The sequence below is a fragment of the Schistocerca nitens genome, chromosome 1, assembly GCF_023898315.1.
Source record: "Schistocerca nitens isolate TAMUIC-IGC-003100 chromosome 1, iqSchNite1.1, whole genome shotgun sequence".
Classification (NCBI taxonomy): domain Eukaryota; kingdom Metazoa; phylum Arthropoda; class Insecta; order Orthoptera; family Acrididae; genus Schistocerca; species Schistocerca nitens.
In genome coordinates, this window is record NC_064614.1 from 139,912,730 (window position 1) to 139,937,241 (window position 24,512).

At 44.2% G+C, this 24,512-nt stretch overlaps 1 protein-coding gene across 1 annotated transcript in view; it reads left to right on the forward strand.

The window, feature by feature from the left end:
- The window catches only part of LOC126220931 (proteoglycan Cow), a 380,564-nt gene that overhangs the window by 23,716 nt on the left and 332,336 nt on the right, over nucleotides 1–24,512 (forward strand). Inside the window, exons 2-3 of the mRNA XM_049942177.1 lie at nucleotides 3,220–3,485; nucleotides 23,738–23,949. Of these exons, the coding sequence (XP_049798134.1) occupies nucleotides 3,220–3,485; nucleotides 23,738–23,949 (478 nt within the window). The remainder of the gene's footprint in view (nucleotides 1–3,219; nucleotides 3,486–23,737; nucleotides 23,950–24,512) is intronic.

Consider the following 24,512-nt stretch of genomic DNA (forward strand, 5'->3'; position numbering starts at 1 on the left):
GAAATAGGCATCTAAAGCAGACAAAATTTCTTCGTATGACAGAGTTGCGACGTCGCGTCGGGGAAACAATTTCACTATCACACGGTAGGTGGACACACCTACACACGAAAGCAAAAACGGCTGCCGCTCATTACCTTGAATTCTGTAGGCGGCGAGATGGAATCCAAATTGTCGGGACCATTCTGTCCACGTTTCAATGGCGGCATCAAAGCCACGAAACGGGGGTGCAACAGCATGTTGTGGCTGCGGTAGCGATGAAGCGGCGGCGGCCGCATCGTTTTGCAGCGCACGTTGACCCTGGACGAGCTGTCCTAGGGCATCCAATAACGCCTGCGTCTGCTGATTCTGCAAGCGATAAAATTCGGACAGTACATCTGGAGAATGTGGCGAAGCCATGACACAAGCAAATGTAAGCAATGAGAAAGAACAAGATCCTGATTAATCCGCGTCGCCAATGTAGTGGGCTGTTAAGGCAGCCAGTCCACAGTGAAGTAGCCGAAAGGGCACGCGTCAACTCACGCCGTCTGGCGTTAAGTCTGGAACAGGATTCGTAATGAATGTGATCAAGAAAAGAACGTAGCTACTAGAACACTTAACGTTTATATTGTCCTTTGGTATACAGCATTCTGGATGATACAAGTGAGACTCTATCGTGAGGTACATGCAACGTTACAAATGGTTAATGGCGCCTTGCTAGGTCGTAGCCATTAACTTAGCTGAAGGCTATTCTAACTGTCTCTCGGCAAATGAGAGAAAGGCTTCGTCAGTGTAGTCGCTAGCAACGTCGTTGTACAACTGGGGCGAGTTCTCGTCCGTCTCTCGAGACCTGCCGTGTGGTGGCGCTCGGTCTGCGATCACTGCCAATGGCGACACGCGGGTCCGACATGTCCTAATGGACCGCGGCCGATTTAAGCTACCACCTAGCAAGTGTGGTGTCTGGCGGTAACACCACAGATGACCTCAGAAGTTAAGTCCCATAGTGCTCAGAGCCATTTGAACCATTTGAACCCTGTTACACGGCCTCGTTCAAACTCAGTGAGGTGTTGATTACGCCGTGTTTGTCGCCTTAACTGTACTCCTGACTAAAAAGTTACTGGGTTTATTAAAAGCAAACCGGATTTGCGTCCTCATAGTCGCGCTTCCTGGTCCTCTCTTATGCTACTGGCGCGAAATTTGAACACATATCATTCAGATTTAGAAACATGCCTACCAACTTTCGTTTATATCGCACACCTCCTTCTGTGTTGTTTTCCGCCAGTGTGTAATAATGTTCTGCGGTAACTCAACTGTAAAAAAGGAAGTCTTTATTGCTCAAAAACGTGCTGTGAGAATAGTATGTGGAGGTCGCCCTCGATCGCCTCGCAGACATCTGCTCAAGAATTTGTGCATTCTGACTACTTCATAAAGGTTTTTGTAAATAAGTGACTGCAGCTCAAAAGGAGCAATGATGTAAATCAGTAGAATATCAGAAAGTGTGACATTCATTGCTCCCCAATTTTGATTACCTACCCAGTAATATACAATAAAATGTCTGACAAATAGCAAAGTAAACGCTGAAGACAATGACACAGCTTCACCTCCAGAACAAAAATTTCTATTCTACGCTACTGGCCATTAAAATTGCTACACCAAGAATAAATGCAGATGATAAACGGGTATTCATTGGACAAATATATTATACTAGAACTGACATGTGATTACATTTTCACCCAGTGTGGGTGCATGGATCCTGAGAAATCAATACCCACAACCACCTCTGGCCGTAATAACGGCCTTGATACGCCTGGGCATTGAGACAAACAGACCTTGAATGGCGTGTACAAGTACAGCTGCCCATGCAGCTTCAACACGATACCTCAGTTCATCAAGAGTAGTGATTGGCGTATCGTGACGAGCCAGTTGCTCGGCCACCATTGACCAGACGTTTTCAGTTGGTGAGAGATCTGGAGAATGTGCTGGCCAGGGCAGCATTCGAACATTTTCTGTATCAAGAAAGGCCCGCACAGGACTTGCAACATGCGGTCGTGCATTATCCTGCTGAAATGTAGGGTTTCACAGGGATCGAATCTAGGGTAGAGTCACGGGTCGTAACCCATCAGAAATGTACCGTCCACTGTTCAAAGTGCCGTCAATGCGAACAAGAGGTGACCGAGACGTGTAACCAATGGCACCCCATACCATCACGCCGATTGATACGCCCGTATGGCGATGACGAATACACGCTTCCAATGTGCGTTCACCGCGATGTCGCCAAACACGGATGCGACCATCATGATGCTGTAAACAGAACCTGGATTCATCAGAAAAAATGACGTTTTGCCATCTGTGCACCCAGGTTCGTTGTTCAGTACACCATCGCAGGCGCTACGTTCTGTGATGCGGCGTCAAGGGTAACCGCAGCCATGGTCTCCGAGCTGATAGTCCATGCTGCTGCAAACGTCATCGAACTGTTCGTGCAGATGGTTGTTTTCTTGCACACGTCCCCATCTGTTGACTCAGGGATCGAGACGTGGCTGCACGATCCATTACAGCCATGCGTATAAGATGCTTGTCATCTCGACTGCTAGTGATACGAGGCCGTTGGGGTCCAGCACGGCGTTCCGTATTACCCTCCTGAACCCACCGATTCCAATTATGCTAACAGTCGTTGGATCTCGACCAACGCGAACAGTAATGTCGCGATACGATAAACCGCAATCGCGATAGGCTGCAATCTGACCTTTATCAAAGTCGGATGCGTAGTGGTACGCATTTCTCCTCCTTACATGAGTCATCACAACAACGTTTCACCAGGCAACGCCGGTCAACTGCTGTTTGTGTATGAGAAATCGGTTGGAAACTTTCCTCATGTCAGCACGTTGTAGGTGTCGCCACCGTCGCGAACCTTGTGTGAATGCTCTGAAAAACTAATCAGTTGCATATCACAGCATCTTCTTCCTGTCGGTTAAATTTCGCGTCTGTAGCACGTCATCTTCGTGGTGTAGCAAATTTAATGGCCAGTCGTGTATTATTGTAATGCGTAAAGGTAGCGCGTGGAATTACTCACACATGTACATTAAAAAAAAAGTCAGCGGGTAGCCATACTGACAAATTAATTTGTAATTTGAATATAAAATGATTCGAGCCATATAATTACGGTACGTCGTGGAAATTACACACGGAACATGAAACTGCCTAACTAACTTGGCTGTTAGTCTGGTGGATGCTGGCTTTTTGCAGCGGCCTTTCATATGATACCTCGCTTGCATCTCGCTTGCCAGGGGTCAGGTATGAGCAAAACAAGGAGCAAGAAAAGCGACCCCCAGTCCCGACCCCTCACCACAGTGGAGACCCCCGCACCCGCGACCCACCTTCCATCCCCCGCTTTAGTGCTGGCGGCGTGCAGAATGCATGCTGCGGCGCCAGCTTAAGTATTCCATTATCGCGGGCGGCCGTCGCTTCCCCGCCGGTGTATTATTCCGTGTGGTGGGGCTCCTGCTACGAACGTACCACGCAACCTGCCTGCCACCGTGAAAAAGCCAGCGCATGCACAGACACGTGTGCGGAACCGTGAGGTAGGTCAAGGTGGTCATGACCCCACCCTCCAAATAACAGTTTACCACAAACCAACCCTTTGTATTTTTATTTGTACCAGTAGACTTTCGGAATTTCTGAAATCATTGAGCAAGCGACAATTCAAGTTGGTGTGTTGAAATCTGTAATTCTGGAGACGTACCGTCAGAATTTCGGGAAGATATCATCCACAGAATTCCTAAGACAGCAAGGGCACATTAATGCTGCAACAGTCGCACAGTCATCTCACCCCGAAACCTCCAGATGTCAGACACTCAGATCGGTACCAAACGTTGCGTGTCGATAGAGTATCAACAAAAACACCGATTAAGTTTGTGCTGTGTGCTGTTGTCCAGTAGAAGATGCGTAAACGGTAATTAAAAGTAACACCAGAAGTACGGAGTATGGGAAAAGCCTATCTGTGGGCTGTGAATGTGAAGACCTCTGGTAGGGTGTTGACAGAGCGTCATATCGTCGTTTTAAAGGTCCCGGATTCGGAAAGCACTGGTGTCGACTTTTTTTTTCAATTCATGCGTAAAATTGTTATAAGGGAGAACATTTTTCTGACATGTAAAAGGACCTTCCTGACAGATCAAAACTGTGTACCGGACCGAGACTCGAACTCGGGACCTTTGCCTTTCGCGGGCAAGTGCTCTACCAACTGAGCTACCCAAGCATGACTCACGACCCGTCCTCACAGCTTCAATTTTGCCAGTACCTCGTCTTCTACTTTCCAAGCTTCACAGAAGCTCTTCTACGATCCTTGCAGAACTAGGACTCCTGGAAGAAAGGATATAGGGGGCCATGGGTTAGCCACATCCTAGGGTATGTTTCCAGAACTTCTGTATGTAAAAGGACGTTTCGGAGTTTGTAGCAGTGTTCTTTTGGGAGTCTGCTTCCGTTTCGGTAGTTGATAGGTGTGGTGTTATCTATACAAATGTATATATACGTTTGCTACTTTCAACTAACGGAGCGAAAGCACCTTGCCAAAAGAATATTGTTACAGACTCCGAAACGTCCTTTTACATGTCAGAAAAATGTTCCCCCTTATAACGGTACACTCTTCCAGATTCCCTACCAGAGATCTTCAAATGTACACATCACAGATACGCTTTTCGCGTACTCCGTAGCTCTGGTGTTACTTTTAACTACCGTTTACCTATCTTCTGTTGGGCGACAGCACATAGCACGAACTAAATCGGTGCTTTGGTCGATATTCTATCGACACGCAACGTTTGGTACCGATCTTAGTACTGACATTTGAAGGTTTAGGTGTCAGTGGTTCATGCTTACAGGAACAGTATACAGAAAAATGGAAACCAAAACTGAAGATGTGCTAGATGATGAACAATTTGGCTTTCGGAACGTTGGGGGCTTCACAGAGGCGTTTGTGACGTTGCGCTTGATAACGACTTGAGCAGAATCGAAACACACTCTTTTTTTCAAATTACTTACATTAAGAAGGGAATTAATTCGTTATAAAAATAACTGAAAGCAATAAGACATCAGTGTAAGTTTTGTGTCCAGAAGAATACGAGTATATATATATATATATATATATATATATATATATATATATATATATATATACTATTTTCATTCTTCTTACTGAATATTAGCTATGTGTTATGTTGATATATGCTGTTTGAAAGAGAACTTAGACAACAGAATTGCAACAGCTGCCACAGAAAGTGAACGTTTGGTTCAAATGTTCAAATGTGTGTGAAATCTTATGGACTTAACTGATAAGGTCATCAGTCCCTAAGCTTACACACTACTTAGCCTAAATTATCCTAAGGACAAACACACACAACCATGCCCGAGGGAGGACTCGAACCTCTGCCGGAACCAGCCGCACAGTCCATGACTGTAGCGCCCTAGACCGCTCGGCTAATCCCGCGCGGCGAACGTTTGGTACTTGCGTTAGCGATATGAATAATTTGTTCAAATTTCTTGTAGATTGAATTGATTTTTGGTTATTAAACCCGACACATTGAAAAATGAAACTTAAGATGGAAAAAATATCATTCTTTCGCAGTCACTTCCATACATTTTTAAAAAATCTGAAGTTACACAAGACAATATTTTGTCCCCTTTGCACTTTGATAGGTAGTCTCAAAAAAGTCTTTGTATTTCTTTCGTAACTGTACACGATTTTCCGAACTGTCGTGCTCCATCAATTGTTTGTGTCACTGTCTCGAATTCGATATCTGCATCGTTTTTTTCAGTTCTTAACTTCTTCAGAGATTCGCAGATAACTGCGCACTGACTGTCCAGATCTTCCTCGTGGGTCAGATTTGCGATTCCTATGTTGCAATAACAAAAAGTCTATAAACTCCTGTATGTCATCACCCTATAAAGGAGGCATCAAAAAGAATGGCGCAAACTTGCACGGCTCTAAAACGCATACCTTAAGAGCTTATGAGATATTCTTGATTTTCAATATTGTGAAGCAAATCTCGTCTACTGCAAGCTGTATGCTTTCCATATTTTGGGAAGTGGTAGTATGGACCAAAACAAGAAACAATTGTCCAGTAAACATGTGCTGTAAAATGCGTACCTTAACAGCTATGAGCACCTGTTCATCTTCGGTACTTTGGAACACAACAAGTTTTAGATCCCATGTTTACTTGACATTTTTGATTCAATCTGTAGTTCGGCAAAGAAAGTCAAATTACGGACAAGCCGGGCAAATGCATTGTGTTTAGCGCCAGGGCAAATTTACAATTTGACTGCAAAACTTGGTCGACGTTAATCACATTTGTAACGGTTCTCGTGATGGATTTATTTTTTTCTCATCCATTTCCAGATGTTTTCTCGACATATTCCATTCATACTCACTTCAACATTGTACAGTTCGTATAAAGCTGAGGGAGTCAGTTTGATATTACAGTTCTTAGCAAGAGTTGGATGTGTTTCGGCACTGATGTGCAACCAAATAGCTCTGATATTCGTGGGTAAAGTCTCCACCTGGGCGTTTCTCTAATCTTGTGACCAGTTTGCAATAGGAAATTTGTAGTAGGATGCTTTGAAGCGCATTTGATTAGTTGTTGATAGACTCTTGTTGAGGATTGCTTTGATGTTTCCTCGCGCAACCACTAAGCCACGCGACCGTGTGCTGCCTAAATAAAACGGACAGATATATCTCTGGTCGGGTCAATGGACAGCGACTGGGTAGCTAAACGTTTAAAATGCAGAGAGAGAAAGATGATGGTGGGACCACGTTAATAGACTGAAGAGTGTAGATGTAATAACCAGTCACCGAAGCAGATGTGACGTAATTACAGGGCTTTCAGATCCGTAAACATACACAAGTGTATAAACAGGAATTTTGCCATGTAACGTTTCCCCTAGAGTACATAAGCATTGGCATCTGTCCGTCAGCATTTGCCAGCTCGTAAGATATACGTTGTATTAGAAACAAGAATAATCTCGCCGGCTGGCGTACGACTATATTTAGTCAAGATCGTGCGTTCCCCTCCACGTTCCTTTCATTTATGGGGGCGAAATATTAATTGGCGCTTCTCACGAACGGTCTAATAAGGGCAGTCAGTATACTGCCCCAGAGTGTCTGCTTCCGAAAGACGATTTATGGAGCTTAATGAACGCTCAAATGCGAGAAGCAGGACATAAACTCAAGTCCTAGCAGCGGGTACTGCATCCTAGTTTTAAATTCCATAGAGAACACTAATTGTGCCAGTTTCTAGTTTCTCTCTTCCTGCTATGAAATGAATGTCCTTTACCTCCGACACCGTGAGACATTCCTCTTGCGTGGTTCACTTGATAATAACGTTACAAAGGATTTTTGACTTGGATTTTGCGGCCGAACACAGACACTACTGTTGAAGTTAATTCCCTCGTATTATACATTGGTCATACAATTCAAGCACATTATAATGACATTATTTCATACAGTTAAAAATAATAGCATTTGTTGTTCATCCTACGCCCTACTGAGATGCGATAAAAAGTCCTGAAGTCATTGTTCAGAGGAACAATAATCGTGTAATGCGGTTTGGATAGTACCTAATGTGAAATGCAGAAACAAGGGCATCTGATCTAGAAAAGGTAGGGCACTCGATGCTGTAATGTGAACTGGGATCTATCACTATTCTGAGCGCTAATAGTACGGAGAAGAATAAGTCAAGCAGAGTAAGCATATGCTAGTTAGCAGCCTTTTACTGAAATTATTGTTCAGCAAATGACAACTTCAGTATCGAAATTACCAAAAGTACGCTTTGTCTGTTGCTGAATTTATTCACGTTCAATTGTTATTTTTGGTGTAAGACGGTTAGTAAAAGTTGAAAAAGTAGAATAATCCGTAAGTGTCATTTTTCGTTAAAGATGTAATGAATTTGTGCATACATATACTACTACTTCCAAACATATATCTGATTTAATGCATGTCATATCTAACTAAAAGAATGCAGGAAGTTTTACTTCGCAATGCAGGAAATATAGTCCAGAGTTATTATTCTCACTGGGGAGAAATCACGTATGGGGTTCTCCAAGGTTCAATCTTAAGTCAATTACTGTTGTTCATATACGTAAACGATCTTGCGTCTAGTAAACAACAAGCAGAATTTCATCTTTTTGCAACTGACACTAGTACTGTTATCAGTCCAAGCATTCACACAGAAACAGAAGAAATGGTAAACAAACTTCTTAAAAGTATCATTGACTGGTTTTCTGCGAATGGTCTGACTCTCAGTTTTAAAAAGACCCAACATATCCAGTTCCGCACATCTAGAGGTACTACAGCAGTGCTAAGTGTAACACATGGTGAGGAAATAATGGAATGGAAACTTCAAAATTCTTGGGGAACCATATTGATGAGAATTTAAGTTGAAAAAAAATTTGGAACTCCTAAAGCAACTTAATTCAGCCACATTTGCACTTACAATCATTGGAAATCTTGGGAGAGACAAATCAATAAGTTGGCAGTTTGCAGATTTTTATTCAATAATGTCATATGGAAATTTGTTCTGGGGCAACTCATCTTTAAGAAAGAAAGTCTTAATTGCGCAAAAAGGTGCTGTGAGAATAATAGGTGGTGCTCACGCAGGATTACCTTGTAGACATCTGTTTAAGAAGTCGGGCATTCTGACTACTGCTTCACAGTATACTTATTCCTTCACGAAGTTTGTTGTAAATAATACACTACAGTTCAAGCGGAACAATGATGTATATAATTACAATATCAGAAGGAAAAATGGCATTCATTACTCCACATTAAGGTTGTCTTTAACATAAAAAGGGATGCGCAGTACTGCAACAAACATTTTGATCATTTATCCAGTGATATAAAATGTCTGACAGGCAGCAGAGTAAAATTTGATAACAAACTAAGAAAGTTTCTCCTTGACAACTCCTATTCCGTAGAAGAATTTTGATCATAGCGGGTAGGAGTTCGTAACTCACATCTGTATCTGGAGGAATTACTGACTCACATCTGTATACCTTTTTTCTTTTTGTAAAAAAAATAGTAAAGTTGTATTGTAACCGTATTTACAAATTAATTTGCGATGTGAATGTATAATAACTCGTTCCATATCATTACGGTCTATCGTGCAAAATGATCCATGGAACATGTTACTAACTTACTAACCAAGATGATTATGCTCAGAAATAGTAATTCGCGTGGAAAATTTTACTGTGTAATTCTGGACCTCCATGGAAAAAAGCAGTCGTGACATTTTTATATTTGGTAAGAGAGAAGAATGGTCTTTTAAATGGTGGTTACCGCAAGCATGGATCAAACGTCGCTTTTGAGATACAAAGGCTCAACTGTCACTTAACTGCGGCGTACAGTATTTGTTTTCTGTCAACTTCAGACCATACATCTCAGACACTATACAGGGTGGTCCATTGATCGTGACCGGGCCAAATATCTCACGAAATAAGCGTCAAATGAAAAAACTAGAAAGAACGAAACTTGCCTAGCTTGAAGGGGGGAAACCAGATGGCGCTATGGTTGGACCACTAGATGGCGCTGCCATACGTCAAACCGATATCACCTGCGTTTATTTTAAATAGTAACCCCCATTTTTTATTACACATTCGTGTAGTACGTAAAGAAATATGAATGTTTTAGTTGGACCACCTTTTTCGCTTTGTGATACATGGCGCTGTAATAGTCACAAACATATGGCTCACAATTTTAGACGAACAGTAGGTAACAGGCAGGTTTTTTTTAAATTGAAATACAGAACGTAGGTACTTTTGAACATTTTATTTCGGTTGTTCCGATGTAATACATGTACCTTTGTGAACATATAATTTCTGAGAACGTATGCTGTTTCAGCGTGATTACCTGTAATTACCACATTAATGCAATAATTTTAGACGAACAGTAGGTAACAGGCAGGTTTTTTTAAATTGAAATACAGAACGTAGGTACGTTTGAACATTTTATTTCGGTTGTTCCGATGTAATACATGTACCTTTGTGAACATATAATTTCTGAGAACGTATGCTGTTTCAGCGTGATTACCTGTAATTACCACATTAATGCAATAAATGCTCAAAATGATGTCCGTCAACCTCAATGTATTTGGCAATACGTGTAACGACATTCTTCTCAACAGCGAGTAGTTCGCCTTCCGTAATGTTCGGACATGCATTGACAATACGCTGACGCATGTTGTCAGGCGCTGTCGGTGGATCACGATAGCAAATATCCCTCAACTTTCCCCACAGAAAGAAATCCGAGGACGTCAGATCCGGTGAACGTTCGGGAAACGGTATGGTGCTTCGACGACCAATCCACCTGTCATGAAATATGCTATTCAATACCGCTTCAACCGCACGCGAACATTGTGCCGGACATCCATCATATTGAAAGTACATCGCCATTCTGTCATGCAGTGAAACATCTTGTAGTAACATCGGTAGAACATTACGTAGGAAATCAGCATGCATTGCACCATTTAGATTACCTTCGATAAAATGGGGGCCAATTATCCTTCCTCCCATAATGCCGCATCATACATTAACCCGCCAAGGTCGATGATGTTCCACTTGTCGCAGCTATCGTGGATTTTCCCTTGCCCAATAGTGCATATTATGCCGGTTTACCTTACTGCTGTTGGTGAATGACGCTTCGTCGCTAAATAGAACGCGTGCAAAATATCTGTCATCGTCCCGTAATTTCTCTTGTGTCCAGTGGCAGAACTGCACACGACATTCAAAGTTGTCGCCATGTATCACGAAGCAAATACCGTCCGCACTGGCTGAATGTTACGTGATACCACGTATGTTTGTGACTATTACAGTGCCATCTCTCACAAAGCGAAAAAAGTGGTACAACCAAAACATTCATATTTCTTTACGTACTACACGAATATGTAATAAAAATGGGGGTTCCTATTTTTAAAAAACGCAGTTGATATCCATTTGACCTATGACAGCGCCATCTAGTGGGACAACCATAGCGCCATCTGGTTTCCCCCTTCAAGCTAGACGAGTTTCGGTCTTTGTAGTTTTTTCGTTTGATGTTTATTTCGTGAGATATTTGGCCCGGTCACTATCAATGGACCACCCTGTATACGCAAAAGTGATCAAACTAATATTCAGTATTGTTTAATAGCCTGTTAATGTTACAAAAGGAGAGCTTCCTAAACTAACTGCGTGAAGGGATCCAGCTTCTTAAAAGGGCGAGGAATTTCATCGCAACAATATTTATTTCTTTGAATGCCGCTAGTAGCAAAACACAGTGACTCAACATAATAATAATAATAATAATTTTTGTATGACACACGACTGACTGAATGTGTTTCAAGTGGATGACACTTCGGCGACTTCGCGTGCTCGTGGTTCGGCGCAGTCAGCCAACCGGGAAAAGAAGTCCTACTGTTTAACGTGGAACCCAAACCATTCGTGGTTCCTGGTGGCTCCCCACAGAGTTGAGAGGTGATGACTAGATTCAAGGCACCCTGAAAATTCCCGTGATCCGACCGGTGTTAGATTCCACGACACCTCGGTTTCCAGGGACGCGCGTTACCGGTAGACCATGGCCCGATATTACCCAATTGACGAAATTTTAAAATCTAAATAAAATTTGGATGCTAGAATCAGATTAAGGAAAGGCAACGGGAGTCGTTGCGACACTATTACATTTGACGTACTGTGCACCACCGAACTCCAGTGCTCAGGTAATCCACGACGCCGATAAACTGTCCCACGAACGGCCGATGTGGTACTACGGATTGTGCCTGTGTGACGCTGTGTGTGACACACACACACACAAAACACTCTCATTCACGTAATCCCTAATGTACATCTTCCACAACGACAGTCGCACTGCGTAGGCCCTTTGTCGTTCACAGTTTACGGTGTTCTCATTCTCTTGTTCGCAGTAGGGAGGTTTCGGTAACGGGTTACGTAGCCTTTCAGTAATGACAGTCAAGGCTCCTGCTTGAATTTTCAATTATTTAACCTCGCTTTCAAACTCACTCATCTCCTCTACCTTTATTTCCTCTACTTCACTAGGCGCGCAGTCCGGAACCGTGCGACTGCTACGGTCGCAGGTTCGAATCCTGCCTCGGGCATGGATGTGTGTGATGTCCTTAGGTTAGTTAGGTTTAAGTAGTTCTAAGTTCTAGGGGACTAATAACCACAGCAGTTGAGTCCCATAGTGCTCAGAGCCATTTGAACCATTTGAACCTCTACTTCAGCGCATTTGTGACGATTAAAGAAAATGCTCGCAATTACGAAAAGCAGATTTCGAGGATAAAAGTGTGTGTGTGTGTGTGTGTGTGTGTGCTCTCATTCAGTCTCCAGTAATCCGTTAAAAGCTTTGTGCGGTGGAAATTGTTGCACCTTCCTGGCCTCCGCCATTTCTTTTGTTACATTACCTCCTCTGGCCAGTGACTCTATTGCACAGTACTACCCATGTGCTACCTATTGGTGTAATGTAGCAAATTTCGGAAATACATATAATGTATGTAAGTATTTTAGTAACTGTTACCAGCTGATCGCAAGACTCAGTATGAAACACTTTCCTTTCCAGCCGAATAAGGTCGTGCGAAAGATTCAACGTTTTATTGAATTCCACCCTCACCACTCCGGCCACTTGTAACTGGGACTGAACCTCATCGAAACGCAAATTCTTTTCGATAACTTCACTTGGCTTGACAACAAAAAGCTTTGTATTCGTTGAACGAGTCAGAAATGAACATGGTCGTAACATCGTGACAATAAAACTTCATATTTTTAACCCATGTTATTCGATTATTTCAATGATTAGGGAATCGTTTAAATTTAAGTGATACCAATAGAAGATTGAAAATTTATCACCTCTTTTTCATGGAACTGTACTTTTCTGTGTGAGTAGTTTAGACTGAAAAGTTGATTATCTTCAGGTTTAAAAACAAAATAGAAGATAATGTCGCCGAATCATCCCCCACGAATATATAGGCAACATCTAACGGAAGACTTACCTGCTCCAAGTACAGCTCTAAATTTATTTTTGTCTCTGCCAGTTCATATACAGATACCTAAAATATAGAAAAGAAACTGATGATTGTACGTTGATTAAATTTACTACATTTACAATGCACAGAAGGTCACAGGCTTATGTCCAACAGCTGAGCTCACACAATTCATGCCTCAGCTGGTAGTAGGAACTCCTCTGGATCGCCAGGACAGCATCGATTTGGGCGTGTACGTACGACGTGCTGAACAGTTTGCGGTTCTGCACCAGAACCACAGCTGGGCGATGTCGTTAACCTCCTTTTGTACACTGAGTCAGCACATCTCCCGCTGTTTGTAGTTTCTCTGTTGAGTGTGGACCAGATCTTGCGATGTTCTTTAACCCCTGGTGGCCTGGTCGAGATGCAGGGCGTGTGATGGGAGCTCGTGTTCCTTTTAGTAATTATGGGTGCAGTTTGACGTAACAAATGAAAGACTGATGCTTCGACTTCCTAAAATATAAAATGAAGATTCCTCTTCCTCGAGCTCCTTCTGTAGTGCGTGAAATTTCCCTTGTCTATCACTTCATCACATTTTTCGGACTATCTCTCTTTTTTGCGTCGTTTTACACTTACGTGTTCCTTCTCTTATATGCATCTTATCTCTGCCTGCTGTAAACCATTTCAGTCCAATAAACGTCAATTTCGCACTAGTGTCGATTCCAGCATCCACTTGCATGTGTTACCACGTTGTTTATGTGCACTTCGCGCGTGAAAACAGTTGAAAAACATCTTGCGGAGATCGCAATTCCCTCGAAATCACCAGTTTTGGAGAGCCATGCGAGTTGAGATGACGTCACTTGAATTGACTTTACGTGCCGTGACTGACGGACAGCGCGAATACACCTTGACGTGACGGTTCCGTGACGTGACGGTTCCGTGACGGTGACGTGACGTGACGTGACGTGGCGTGACGGTGCTGTGACGTGACGGCCAGACTGAATGGACCGTAACCCCATAGTCCGACAGAATGCCGCAGGGACTCCATTACTTGTTCTCGGCAGGCGGGCGCAGATGTGAAGGGGTTACGATGCACTGCTGGCGCACAATACGGCGATCTATACTTGGGGTGGTCAGACATGGTCGAAAGGAACTTTGTCGGCGCCTATGCCCGTCATCATGTTCCCATGCGGTCCAACACCTGCCCAGTTGCTCACTCGGATGCCCCAAAAATCTGGATGTTACACGATTCGACCAGCTGGAGGTCCACAATGAGCCCCATTTCAAACTCCGTCTGGTGCTGATAACGCTGTCTCACACGACTACGCAGAATCTCCCTAGCGATCATTGAATATCTGACGCCGTCCACGCCTCTTAATAACGAGGCCTTGTAACAGCACTGCGCACGAACAACAGTGATGCACAGTGCTGGCCGCTCTATTACTGACAGAGAATAATCATTTACATCATCGCCGATAGTGTGTACCTGTACGACGTTATACCGACATTCGTCCACGTGTTCAGGATGCTTCGCTTTTTTTGTCAGGTAATGGATATTTTAAAATCGTTTAGAGCTTTCTTCCTGCCTATCGTCAGCCATATAGCTCCCCTGTTTTTTGTGCCTGAAGCTGCTCTCAAGCGGGAACTTACAAAAATAGCTGGTGATCCTCACCTCCCTATACATGAGGACATTCCTGTACTCAGTAAAAAACAGACTTCGCTCGCGTCACCCATTACTGCTAGGTGCAAAGTCTCTGGTGGACAACGGAGCACCGCGCGACCGCTACGGTCGCAGGTTCGAATCCTGCCTCGGGCATGGATGTGTGTGATGTGCTTAGGTTAGTTAGGTTTAAGTAGTTATAAGTTCTAGGGGACTGATGACCTGAGATGTTAAGTCCCATAGTGCTCAGAGCCATTTGAACAATTTTTTTTGGCAACGGAGCAGCAAAAGCAGACCAGTGGACGCAAATATAGTAGGACAACATTTACAGTGCGTATAGATAACATTACTGATTTCTTCGAATATGCCATTCTCGGCTTTGTTATGATGATTTGAAAATAGGTCCCGGCCCGAAGCTAGTCATCGAATGAATAGAAAGTAAAAATTTGCAACTTGGACTGGTTTTTCGTTCTACTGGTTAACAGACGTTGTTGACCCAAGCTACTCCAGAACGCTGGAAGCTCGTAAATATACTGAGCTGTGTTACTTCAAAATTCTCCGAGCCACTGAGATATGTGCGAACCTATTCAGTATTCTCGGAGCTTTGTTAACATTCTCCTGTTGGGTACCGTGTCAAACGCTTTCCCGAAATCTAGGAGTATGAAGTCTGCCTTCATCCATGGTTTGTAGGCTATAATGTGAGCCTATCGTTGCTGAGATTACTCCACGGGGTCGTTAAAACGGTCGTGCCTCGAGCACCAGCAGCCTCTGGGTTTCGCATATGGTCGCTAATGGCTGTAAAAAGACGCTCGGGACAAATAAATGCAAAGTATTCTCGGCTCGACTTGGCGGCGCGGCGTTACCACACTGCAGATGGTATCTGGATTGCGCATTACGGCCGGTGAACCACCGGGAAATTGCCCGCAGCCGCGCAGCGCCTTGCCACGTTCTGCAGAGAGAGATAGAGAGAGAGAGAGAGAGAGAGAGAGAGTCGGCGTTATCTGGCGGCCGCTGTTGGCGGCTCGCGCCCGCTCGCCCTTATCCCTCATTAAAATTAACAGCCCCGGACTGCGCCCAGAGTCCGCGCCCCCTGCCCGCTTAATGGAGAGTCGTTTCGCTTCCGTCCCGCCGCCTTCGATTCGGATGCGTGGGGGGGGGGGGGGATCGTCGGAGGCCGCTAATGAACTTCCAACTTCCCGCGCACTTCTTAAAAAGTTGCCGTCGCCGCCTCCCTCTCTGGCTCGTACTTAGCGACGGCAGTGGCGACCCCATCTGCATCGCGATCTATAGCCGTGCCCACAGCATGAGATAAGACTCTGCAGGTCGGAGCTTAAAAACTTGGCTAAAGCGTACATATGCATATAAAATATGGATGTGTGTGTGTGTGTGTTGGGGGGTGGGGGCGTGTATTCCACATCTCCTCCTACAGCACTGTGTCGATTTCAATCAAATTTGGTATACACACTACTTACTGTTTGGGAAGAAGTATTGTCTGGGATAAGAACAACCTAACTCCGATGAGGATGGGAAGGAAGTGGAAAGAGTTCGTAACCCCTGACATATAGGCTGTCCTCCATGGCAGGCATGTTGTACAGGTAGTATCGCAATGTATTCCAAGGGCTGTAAGTGCAGATGGTGGTGGATCAGCAGAGAGAGAGAGAGGGGGGGGGGATGCGACACATGGACAGAGGAGGATGAGGTGGAGACAGAGAGAGAGAGAGAGGAGGAGGAGGAGGAGGACAGAGAGGGGGAGTAAACAGATGGGCAGAATAGGGAGGAAGAGATGGAGAGCATATTAGGTGGACAGTGACAGGAGATGGACTGAGAAGGGGCGAGGAGATTATGGACAGTGAAAGTGGAGGGATGATACGAACAGAGCAGGAGTGCATTGTGCGAGCTTTGCCCTTCTTGCGGAATGTGTCCTGAGTGGATAAATAGCAGCATGCCTTGTTTTATGTAAGTATGTGTGTATGTAATCTAAATACACAGGAGACCCAACAAACACAACATATTACCATCCCTAATACCGAGTAGGAAAACGTTTGACATTCAAAATAGCTCCCATACGTCCTTCAGCGATTAAGAACAGGTCCTGTATGGTTTGCCAGAGAATCTTATACTATTCTTCCTCCACAATAATGGCGAGTTCAGGTGTTGATGTGGAGAAAGATAACAATCACACACCTTTCTCTTGAGAGGGACCACAAAAGCTCAATAATATTGAGATAAGATGTGAAGGCGGTGGTCAGGGGAGAGGGGACGATTCATATTCGCACTCACGAAACCAGGCCTGGGAGATGCAAAGCTGTGTGAACAGGGACTCAGTCGTCTCGAAACTCAGCATAACTATTGGGGAATAAAAATTTTACCATGGAATAGAACTGATCAGCCAAAATGATAACATAATCCTTCGCAGTAAAACGACTTTGCAACGTAACCATGCCATTCCATGATGTGACTGTCCAAATCATCATCGAAAACACGTCATACTTCACTCTCGGGACACAAACTAGGCCAGAAGTTGGAAGCAATGTGAAACAAGGCACACCCGACCAAATTACAACCCTCCATTGCCATTCGTGGTTAAAATACAACAGTGCAACCAGAAGGCTTGGCTAGCATCTGAATTTATGTTCAAGCTGCGTTTGTCTCGGTGTTTCTGTATTTTGTATTTCGATGCAATTCTCATCAAGGAGTGGACTGAATAAAACTTAAAATATTTGACATCACAAACGGTCGTCTAGCAATAGTCACGAAAACAATGACCTCTAAAAGGTTACATAAGTAATTTCGACTCACTGAGTCATCACTTTCAAAAGTAATCACGAACTTAGAAAACTGTATTAATAACTGTAACGCCGGCCGGAGTGGCCGAGCGGTTCTAGGCATTATAGTCTGGAACCGCGCGACCGCTACGGTCACAGGTTCGAATCCTGCCTCGGGCATGGATGTGTGCGATGTCCTTAGGTTAGTTAGGTTTAAGTAGTTTTAGGTTCTAGGGGACTGATGACCTCAGAAGTTAAGTCCCATAGTGCTTAGAGCTATTTGAACCATTTTTGAACTGTAGCCACACTTCTTTCAAATACTACGAAAGATACACGAAAACCAGTAAACTGGAGCGAAGGCAGCAGAAACGGGCCACAGTACGCGATGAGAGTTTGTGGTTGATCAGTCCACTTCACACCAGTGCAGATGAAAACTGCAACGGGATGAAAGATATTATATACTCTTTCATTACGTCCTGCAGTGATGCAACGACCATTCTGCAAACGAAGGCTCACATGTCTTAGTCTTAAAACGAGCAGCGAGCCCGAACGTAGATGACACATTTGGTGTGCAACCAGCCATCTGAAGCGATGTCATGCTAGCAGATTTAGTCTTGGGTTAATCCCAAATGGGGGTGCATCGTCTTTGTCAGATTTCATTAGCAGAAAACGGTACGACTGCGTGATGTTCTATCTTCGGACTTGCTGCACTTTGTAAAAGTATGACGTGTGAGTCTTTGTTTGGAAAATGATCGCTGCATCACTGCAGGACGTATTGCAGGGGTACATAATGTCTTTCATCTCGATGCCGTTTTCATCTACATTTTATCAAGGTATGCAGTGATTGATCGACCAAAAATTGTCATGACGTCTTGTGACCCGTTTCTGCTGCCTTTGCTCCGTTTTACTGGTTATAGTGTTTTTTTTGTAATATTTGAAAGAAGTGTGGTTGCAATTATTAACGGAGTTTCCCAGGTTTGTGAAATGACGACTCAGTGCGTCGAAACTACTAGGTCTACAACTTTGCTTCCGCCGTTTTTTCTCGAAGTTCGGGGCTCTCCTGTGAAAAACTTACAAAAACATTATGATTCATTGTATTGATCATAACTGGCCACTACAGTCTCCCGTCTTTCGGATAGCATACGATCCCGTGACGGAAGAACTGGGCGTATTTTGTGGGCATCCATGAATCGATTCAATTTTCCACTTGTTCATGTGATCGGCAATGCTGGTGAGCCAGACTGTATGGCACTGATCTAAAAAGGTGGTAGTCAGAGAGAGCAACGTATGGAGAATACGGCGGGAGGGATAGGACTTCTCATTCCAATGTTTGCATGTATATTTTGAGAGGTTTTGCGACATGGGGTCGAGCCCTGACCTGCTGCAAAATTACCTTCACGTGTCTATCGCTGTAGTGTGGCCGTTTGTGTTTCAGTACTGGACTCGAAGCATCAGTTGCTTTCGATAATGATGTCCTGTGACTGTCTTCGTCTGTTTGAGTAGCTACGAAAACGGTCTGTCTTCCACTGCAGTGCCGGTCTTCGACATCAAAATCATCGTTCTTAAGGCGTTGAAAACATTCTCTGCACGTTCTTCCACTAATAGTTCCCTCACCATTGGTCTTACCCAGCATTTTAAGAGCCACAGCCGCAGATTTCTTCATGTTAAAGCAGAAAATTAAAACTTCCCGCAAATGGCGAGAAATGGGTACGTAAGTTGACACACTTAATCGAGAATAACGTTATGACGCAATCACAAATGGAATAACATTTTTATGGCATTATGTTTACAGATGCGTAAGCTTATTGTATTACACCTATGGCCAACCACCCGAACCCCACTTGCCGCTACTACTATCTATTGCAAAACGGCGGAAGCACAGTTGTAGACATAATAGTTAAATAACTTTTTAAAAATTTCGTAGCTTGACGAAAGTTTTTGGTGTCAAATAAGTTCCACATTTTAGCCAACACCTGTAGAACGCTGAAACAAAAGAAACGACTGGCATTATTTTTCTTTTCTTCTTTTTCGATAGGTGTAGAAGTGTGGTGTAGTCTAGCCATCAAACGATTTCGTCACGGAATTAGAAGCTTGCGTAACTTTGTGGCGGACGCGTGTAGAGGGACAGGGGTGTCGTTTGAGCATTCATTAATTCTGATTCGCAGTGTAGTGTCAAATGGGGTGTAGCACAGCAATTGTAATCAATTTGCGAGCGCCCGCTGTCGTGCTGACAACCAGTCAGTGCCTGTTTTCTCTTTTTCCCCCTGTTTTTTCACGCGGCCGTCGGTGGACGGGAGCTGTCGCCAAACAGTGTAATACGCGCTGCACAATAGAGAGAGGCTCGCGTCCAGAGTTTGCTGCACAAACAGCGACAGAGAGCGAGCACTGAGCTGTGGTGTGGTGTGGTGTGGTGTGCGGAGCGGTGGACAGACAGCCGTTGGCCGGGCAGAGGCGCTGACAATGGCTCTCGCAGCCAGCTTGCTGTGCGCCGCGGAGGATTATGCGGGTCTGATTCCGCCCCGGCGCCCGCGTCCCACGTGTCAACACGGGGGCACGCACGCGTGGCAGGGCCACGCCCCTGCGGTCGACACCCGCACTTTTCAGCCGCGCAACGCAACGCAGCTGCAGTTACAGCGTGTTCTGTTTGCTTTGCAGCCACCTGCCGTGTGTACTGATCCGGTGCTATTGTTGATACTGATGCTGGAAATAATACAAATATACGCATGTGCGCTTCTGCATTTCTGGCTGAAATGACTGTACTGCCACTCGTCGCAATGAGCTGTGCCAAATAGGCAGGCACCGACTTTGTCAGGACTTCGTGATCGTAATGCATTTAAGGCCACGTTCTCACTAAAATGAGCAAAAAGAGGCGAAGTTTGGAAATTTTTTGAGACATGTTTTTATTTAGCGTGTGGCTAATACAGACATATCATGAAATTGAATTACAAAAACTGGTTCAAATGGCTCTGAGCACTATGGGACTCAACTGCTGTGGTCATAAGTCCCCTAGAACTTAGAACTACTTAAACCTAACTAACCTAAGGACAGCACACAACACCCAGCCATCACGAGGCAGAGAAAATCCCTGACCCCGCCGGGAATCGAACCCGGGAACCCGGGCGTGGGAAGCGAGAACGCTACCGCACGACCACGAGATGCGGGCAATTAAATTACATATACATATGTACATATTGACACACATGAAACTTAAGTTCGTCTTTACAACTGAATATCCAGTCCTTCAATCCAGCGTACTGCATCTGGAGTTGCTAGCAGGAAGTCCTCTTTGGCGTCGTGATAGGCTCGAATGCTGCATTCAGTGACAATGTGAGGAACAGTCTGGTATGGAGCCCCGCAGTCACAGGCCGGATTAAGCAGCTTCTTCCATTTAAAGAGACCATCCCTGCATCGGCCATGGCCGGTACGGATTCGGTTGAGAGTAGTCCAGGTCTTGCGTGGTAGGTCGAATCCACTTGGAAGTTTAGCACCTGAGAAGATGTTATGCAGCTGAACATCTGTCACTGCTTCCCACTGACCTTTCCATTCTTCAAGAGGTTTGAAATTCTTAGCAACCACGTCAGCAGCATCGCACAGAGTTGGATGGCGTGATTTCAGTCAAAAAAAAAAAAAAAAATGGTTCAAATGGCTCTGAGCACTATGGGACTCAACTGCTGTGGTCATCAGTCCCCTAGAACTTAGAACTACTTAAACCTAACTAACCTAAGGACATCACACATATCCATGCCCGAGGCAGGATTCGAACCTGCGACCGTAGCAGTCGCACGGTTCCGGACTGCGCGCCTAGATGATTTCAGTCTCTTACGATTTAAAAGTGGCAGGTCGCTATGCACGGGTAGGTTAGAATTCATGGAGATCTTGTGGAATTCCCTCATAAGGGCAGTACATCTGCGTAGATCAGGAGGCATTATACCGGTTAACAGTGGAAGCCAATAAACTGGAGTAGATCTGATTGCACCAGATATTATGCGCATTGTCGTATTCAGCTGGGTATCAACAAGCCTTGTATGATGACTGTTCTTCCAAACAGGTGCACAGTACTTAGCACTTGAGTAGAGCAAGCCCAGAGCTGAAGATCGCAGGGTGGTTGCTGAAGATCCCCAGGTAGTTCCGCATAGCTTATGGAGGATGTTGTTTCGAGTCCTCAGCTTTTGAGCTAACTTAAGACGTCGCTCACGTCCGTAGGTTTAACCTTAAAATACCCAACACGTGCCTCCTGGGTGGTGCTAATTGAGCAACAGTGATTACAGGCAGCCAGACTATCCATAGGATCTCCTGGCAATGACATATCAACTAAATAGCAGGAACAGTTTTTTTTTTTTTGAGACAATGAAAAGACGTACAAAAGAATTTATTTGGGGATTGTGATTGTTCATACTCTGAACTGTATTTTAGATTTTTAATAAAAAAGAAAAAACAAAATGGCCCCACTGATTATGGTTTGATCAAGGGCCTGCAAGTTTGAAGTACACAGACTGCGTTCAGTGTAGCCCCTCAGCACTTACCTGTAATCAAAAATGGATAACATCAGTCAATCCTATATTAAATTTATGGGAGAATATATCTAACCGCAGTGAAATAAGATTAAACTTAACGCTATGGTGCTAACTCGACTTTGAGTTAAATTTGTTTTTTTTTTTAACTCTATTGCTCTGCAAAAAATATTAACAATTTTCAGACATTGTAGGTATAACCTCCCAAGAAAAGTGTTTACTTTTCGGGGGTCAAAGGTAGAAGTTAACAGGTTTTATACTCCTACACCTGGTAATTCTGTCGGAACTTAAAAGTCCTCTGAACGTTGTATGCATTTTAAACACTTTGTATCATTTTTTTAAATAAGATAATTTATTCAGTAACAGGTCTGCAAGTATTAAAACAAAAATTTATATCGTTATTTTATATTTTTTATAGGTGTAATAGATAACAGAAGCCGACATCTGAGAAGATCAGTTTGGATTCCGTAGAAATGTTGGGACGCGTGAGGCAATACTGACCCTACGACTTATCTTAGAAAATAGATTAAGGAAACGCAAACCTACGTTTCTAGCATTTGTAGACTCAGAGAAAGCTTTTGACAATGTTGACTGGAATACTCTCTTTCAAATTCTGAAGGTGGCAGGGGTAAAATACAGGGAGCGAAAGGCTATTTACAATTTGTACAGAATGCAGATGGCAGTTATAAGAGTCGAGGGGCATGGAAGGGAAGCAGTGGTTGGTAAGGGAGTGAGACAGGGTTGTAGCCTCTCCCCGATGTTATTCAATCTGTATATTGAGCAAGCAGTAAAGGAAACAAAAGAAAAATTCGGAGTAGGAATTAGAATCCATGGAGAAGAAATAAAAACTTTGAGGTTCGCCGATGACATTGTAATTCTGTCAGACAGCAAAAGACTTGGAAGAGCAGTTGAACGGAATGGACAGTGTCTTGAAAGGAGGGTACAAGATGAACATCAACAAAAGAAAAACGAGTATAATGGAATGTAGTCGAATTAAATCGGGTGATGCTGCCGGAATTATAGTAGGAAATGAGACACTTAAAGTAGTAAATGAGTTTTGCTATTTCGGGAGCAAAGTAACTGATGATGGTCGATGTAGAGAGGATATAAAATGTAGACTGGCAAAGGCAAGGAAAGCATTTCTGAAGCAGAGAAATTTGTCAACATCGAGTATAGATTTAAGTGTCAGGAAGACGTTTCTGAAAGTATTTGTATGGAGTAGCCATGTATGGAAATGAAACGTGGACGATAAATAGTTTAGACAAGAAGAGAATAGAAGCTTTCGAAATGTGGTGCTACAGAAGAATGCTGAAGATTAGACGGGCAGATCACATAACTAATGAGGAGGTATTGAATAGGAGAGAAGAGAGATTTGTGGCACAACTTGACTAGAAGAAAGGATCGGTTGGTAGGGTATATTCTGAGGCATCAAGGGATCACCAATTTAGTATTTGGAGGTCAGCGTGGAGGGTAAAAATCGTAGAGCGAGACGAAGAGGTGAATACACTAAACAGATTCAGAAGGATGTAGGTTGCAGTAGGTTCTGGGAGATGAAGAAGCTTTCTCAGGATAGAGTAGCATGGAGAGCTGCATCAGATCAGTCTCTGGACTGAAGACCACAACAACATAAAGGGTGAAAAACTGGTAGACTGGAAAAAAACTAAGTGTTTAGTGTATTTGGACTTAAAAATGTGGTCATGAATGTTAACACTATATACCGTAAACAGACTCGTTGCACATGATTTCAATAAAAGAATCGTTCAGGTGCTGAGATTCGTGATCCTGCGGAACACAGCGCCAGTATGCACGGGTACAGTACAGAACTCAACCGGGCTGTAGGCGCCACTCTTGGTGTTACGCTGGAGGCTGCGCTGGAGTTTCCCGCACTCGAGTGTCGGGCTTCCGACACGCCCGCACTCGAGCCGGTGTTTGGCACGCTGTGCAGGTTACAAATCAATGCGGCCGCCGCGTCCATTACCGCCGGCTGCCGCGAGCGGTCCGCTGAACCGAACCGTCAGTCTGCACGCCGAGCTGGAGCGGCGGTCGGCTGGGTGAACGACCGTGCCGTAGTGCCACTGTGCGCTCTTCATCACGACAATACTGGCCGCAAATGACGGCGCACTCCGCCCGCACTGTCGCCGTAATGAAGCTAATTGGAAGATGTCTATCTCTGCATATTCATAACGCGGGCATTACGCGCAGCGAATTTTGCAGTCGACAACTCGGAATACGTCCATACCAATGCGATGGCGACAGAGACCGGGAGGAGGGGCGGTAATCTGCGGGATGGGATTCGGATCACGGGTCGCCCGCTCTATGTGTTATGACGCACACGTAACGCAAAGTGATCGATCCGTGTTTCGACTTCACATTACTCCGAGCGCAGTCTTTTTTTTTGTATTTTTGAAGTTATCACCTGACCCCCTCGCCGCCTGTGAGTGAGCGAGTGAGCTTGTAACCGTAAATCTGAAGTTTAGTTTACACGACATGACAGAGTTGCCAAACTAGTCTCTTTAATGTCTACACATCGACATCATTGGACACGCTCATTTTTATGGGTATCGAAGCACCATTTTCGTCTCTGAAATGAAAATTGCGGCAGTTAATAATGGTA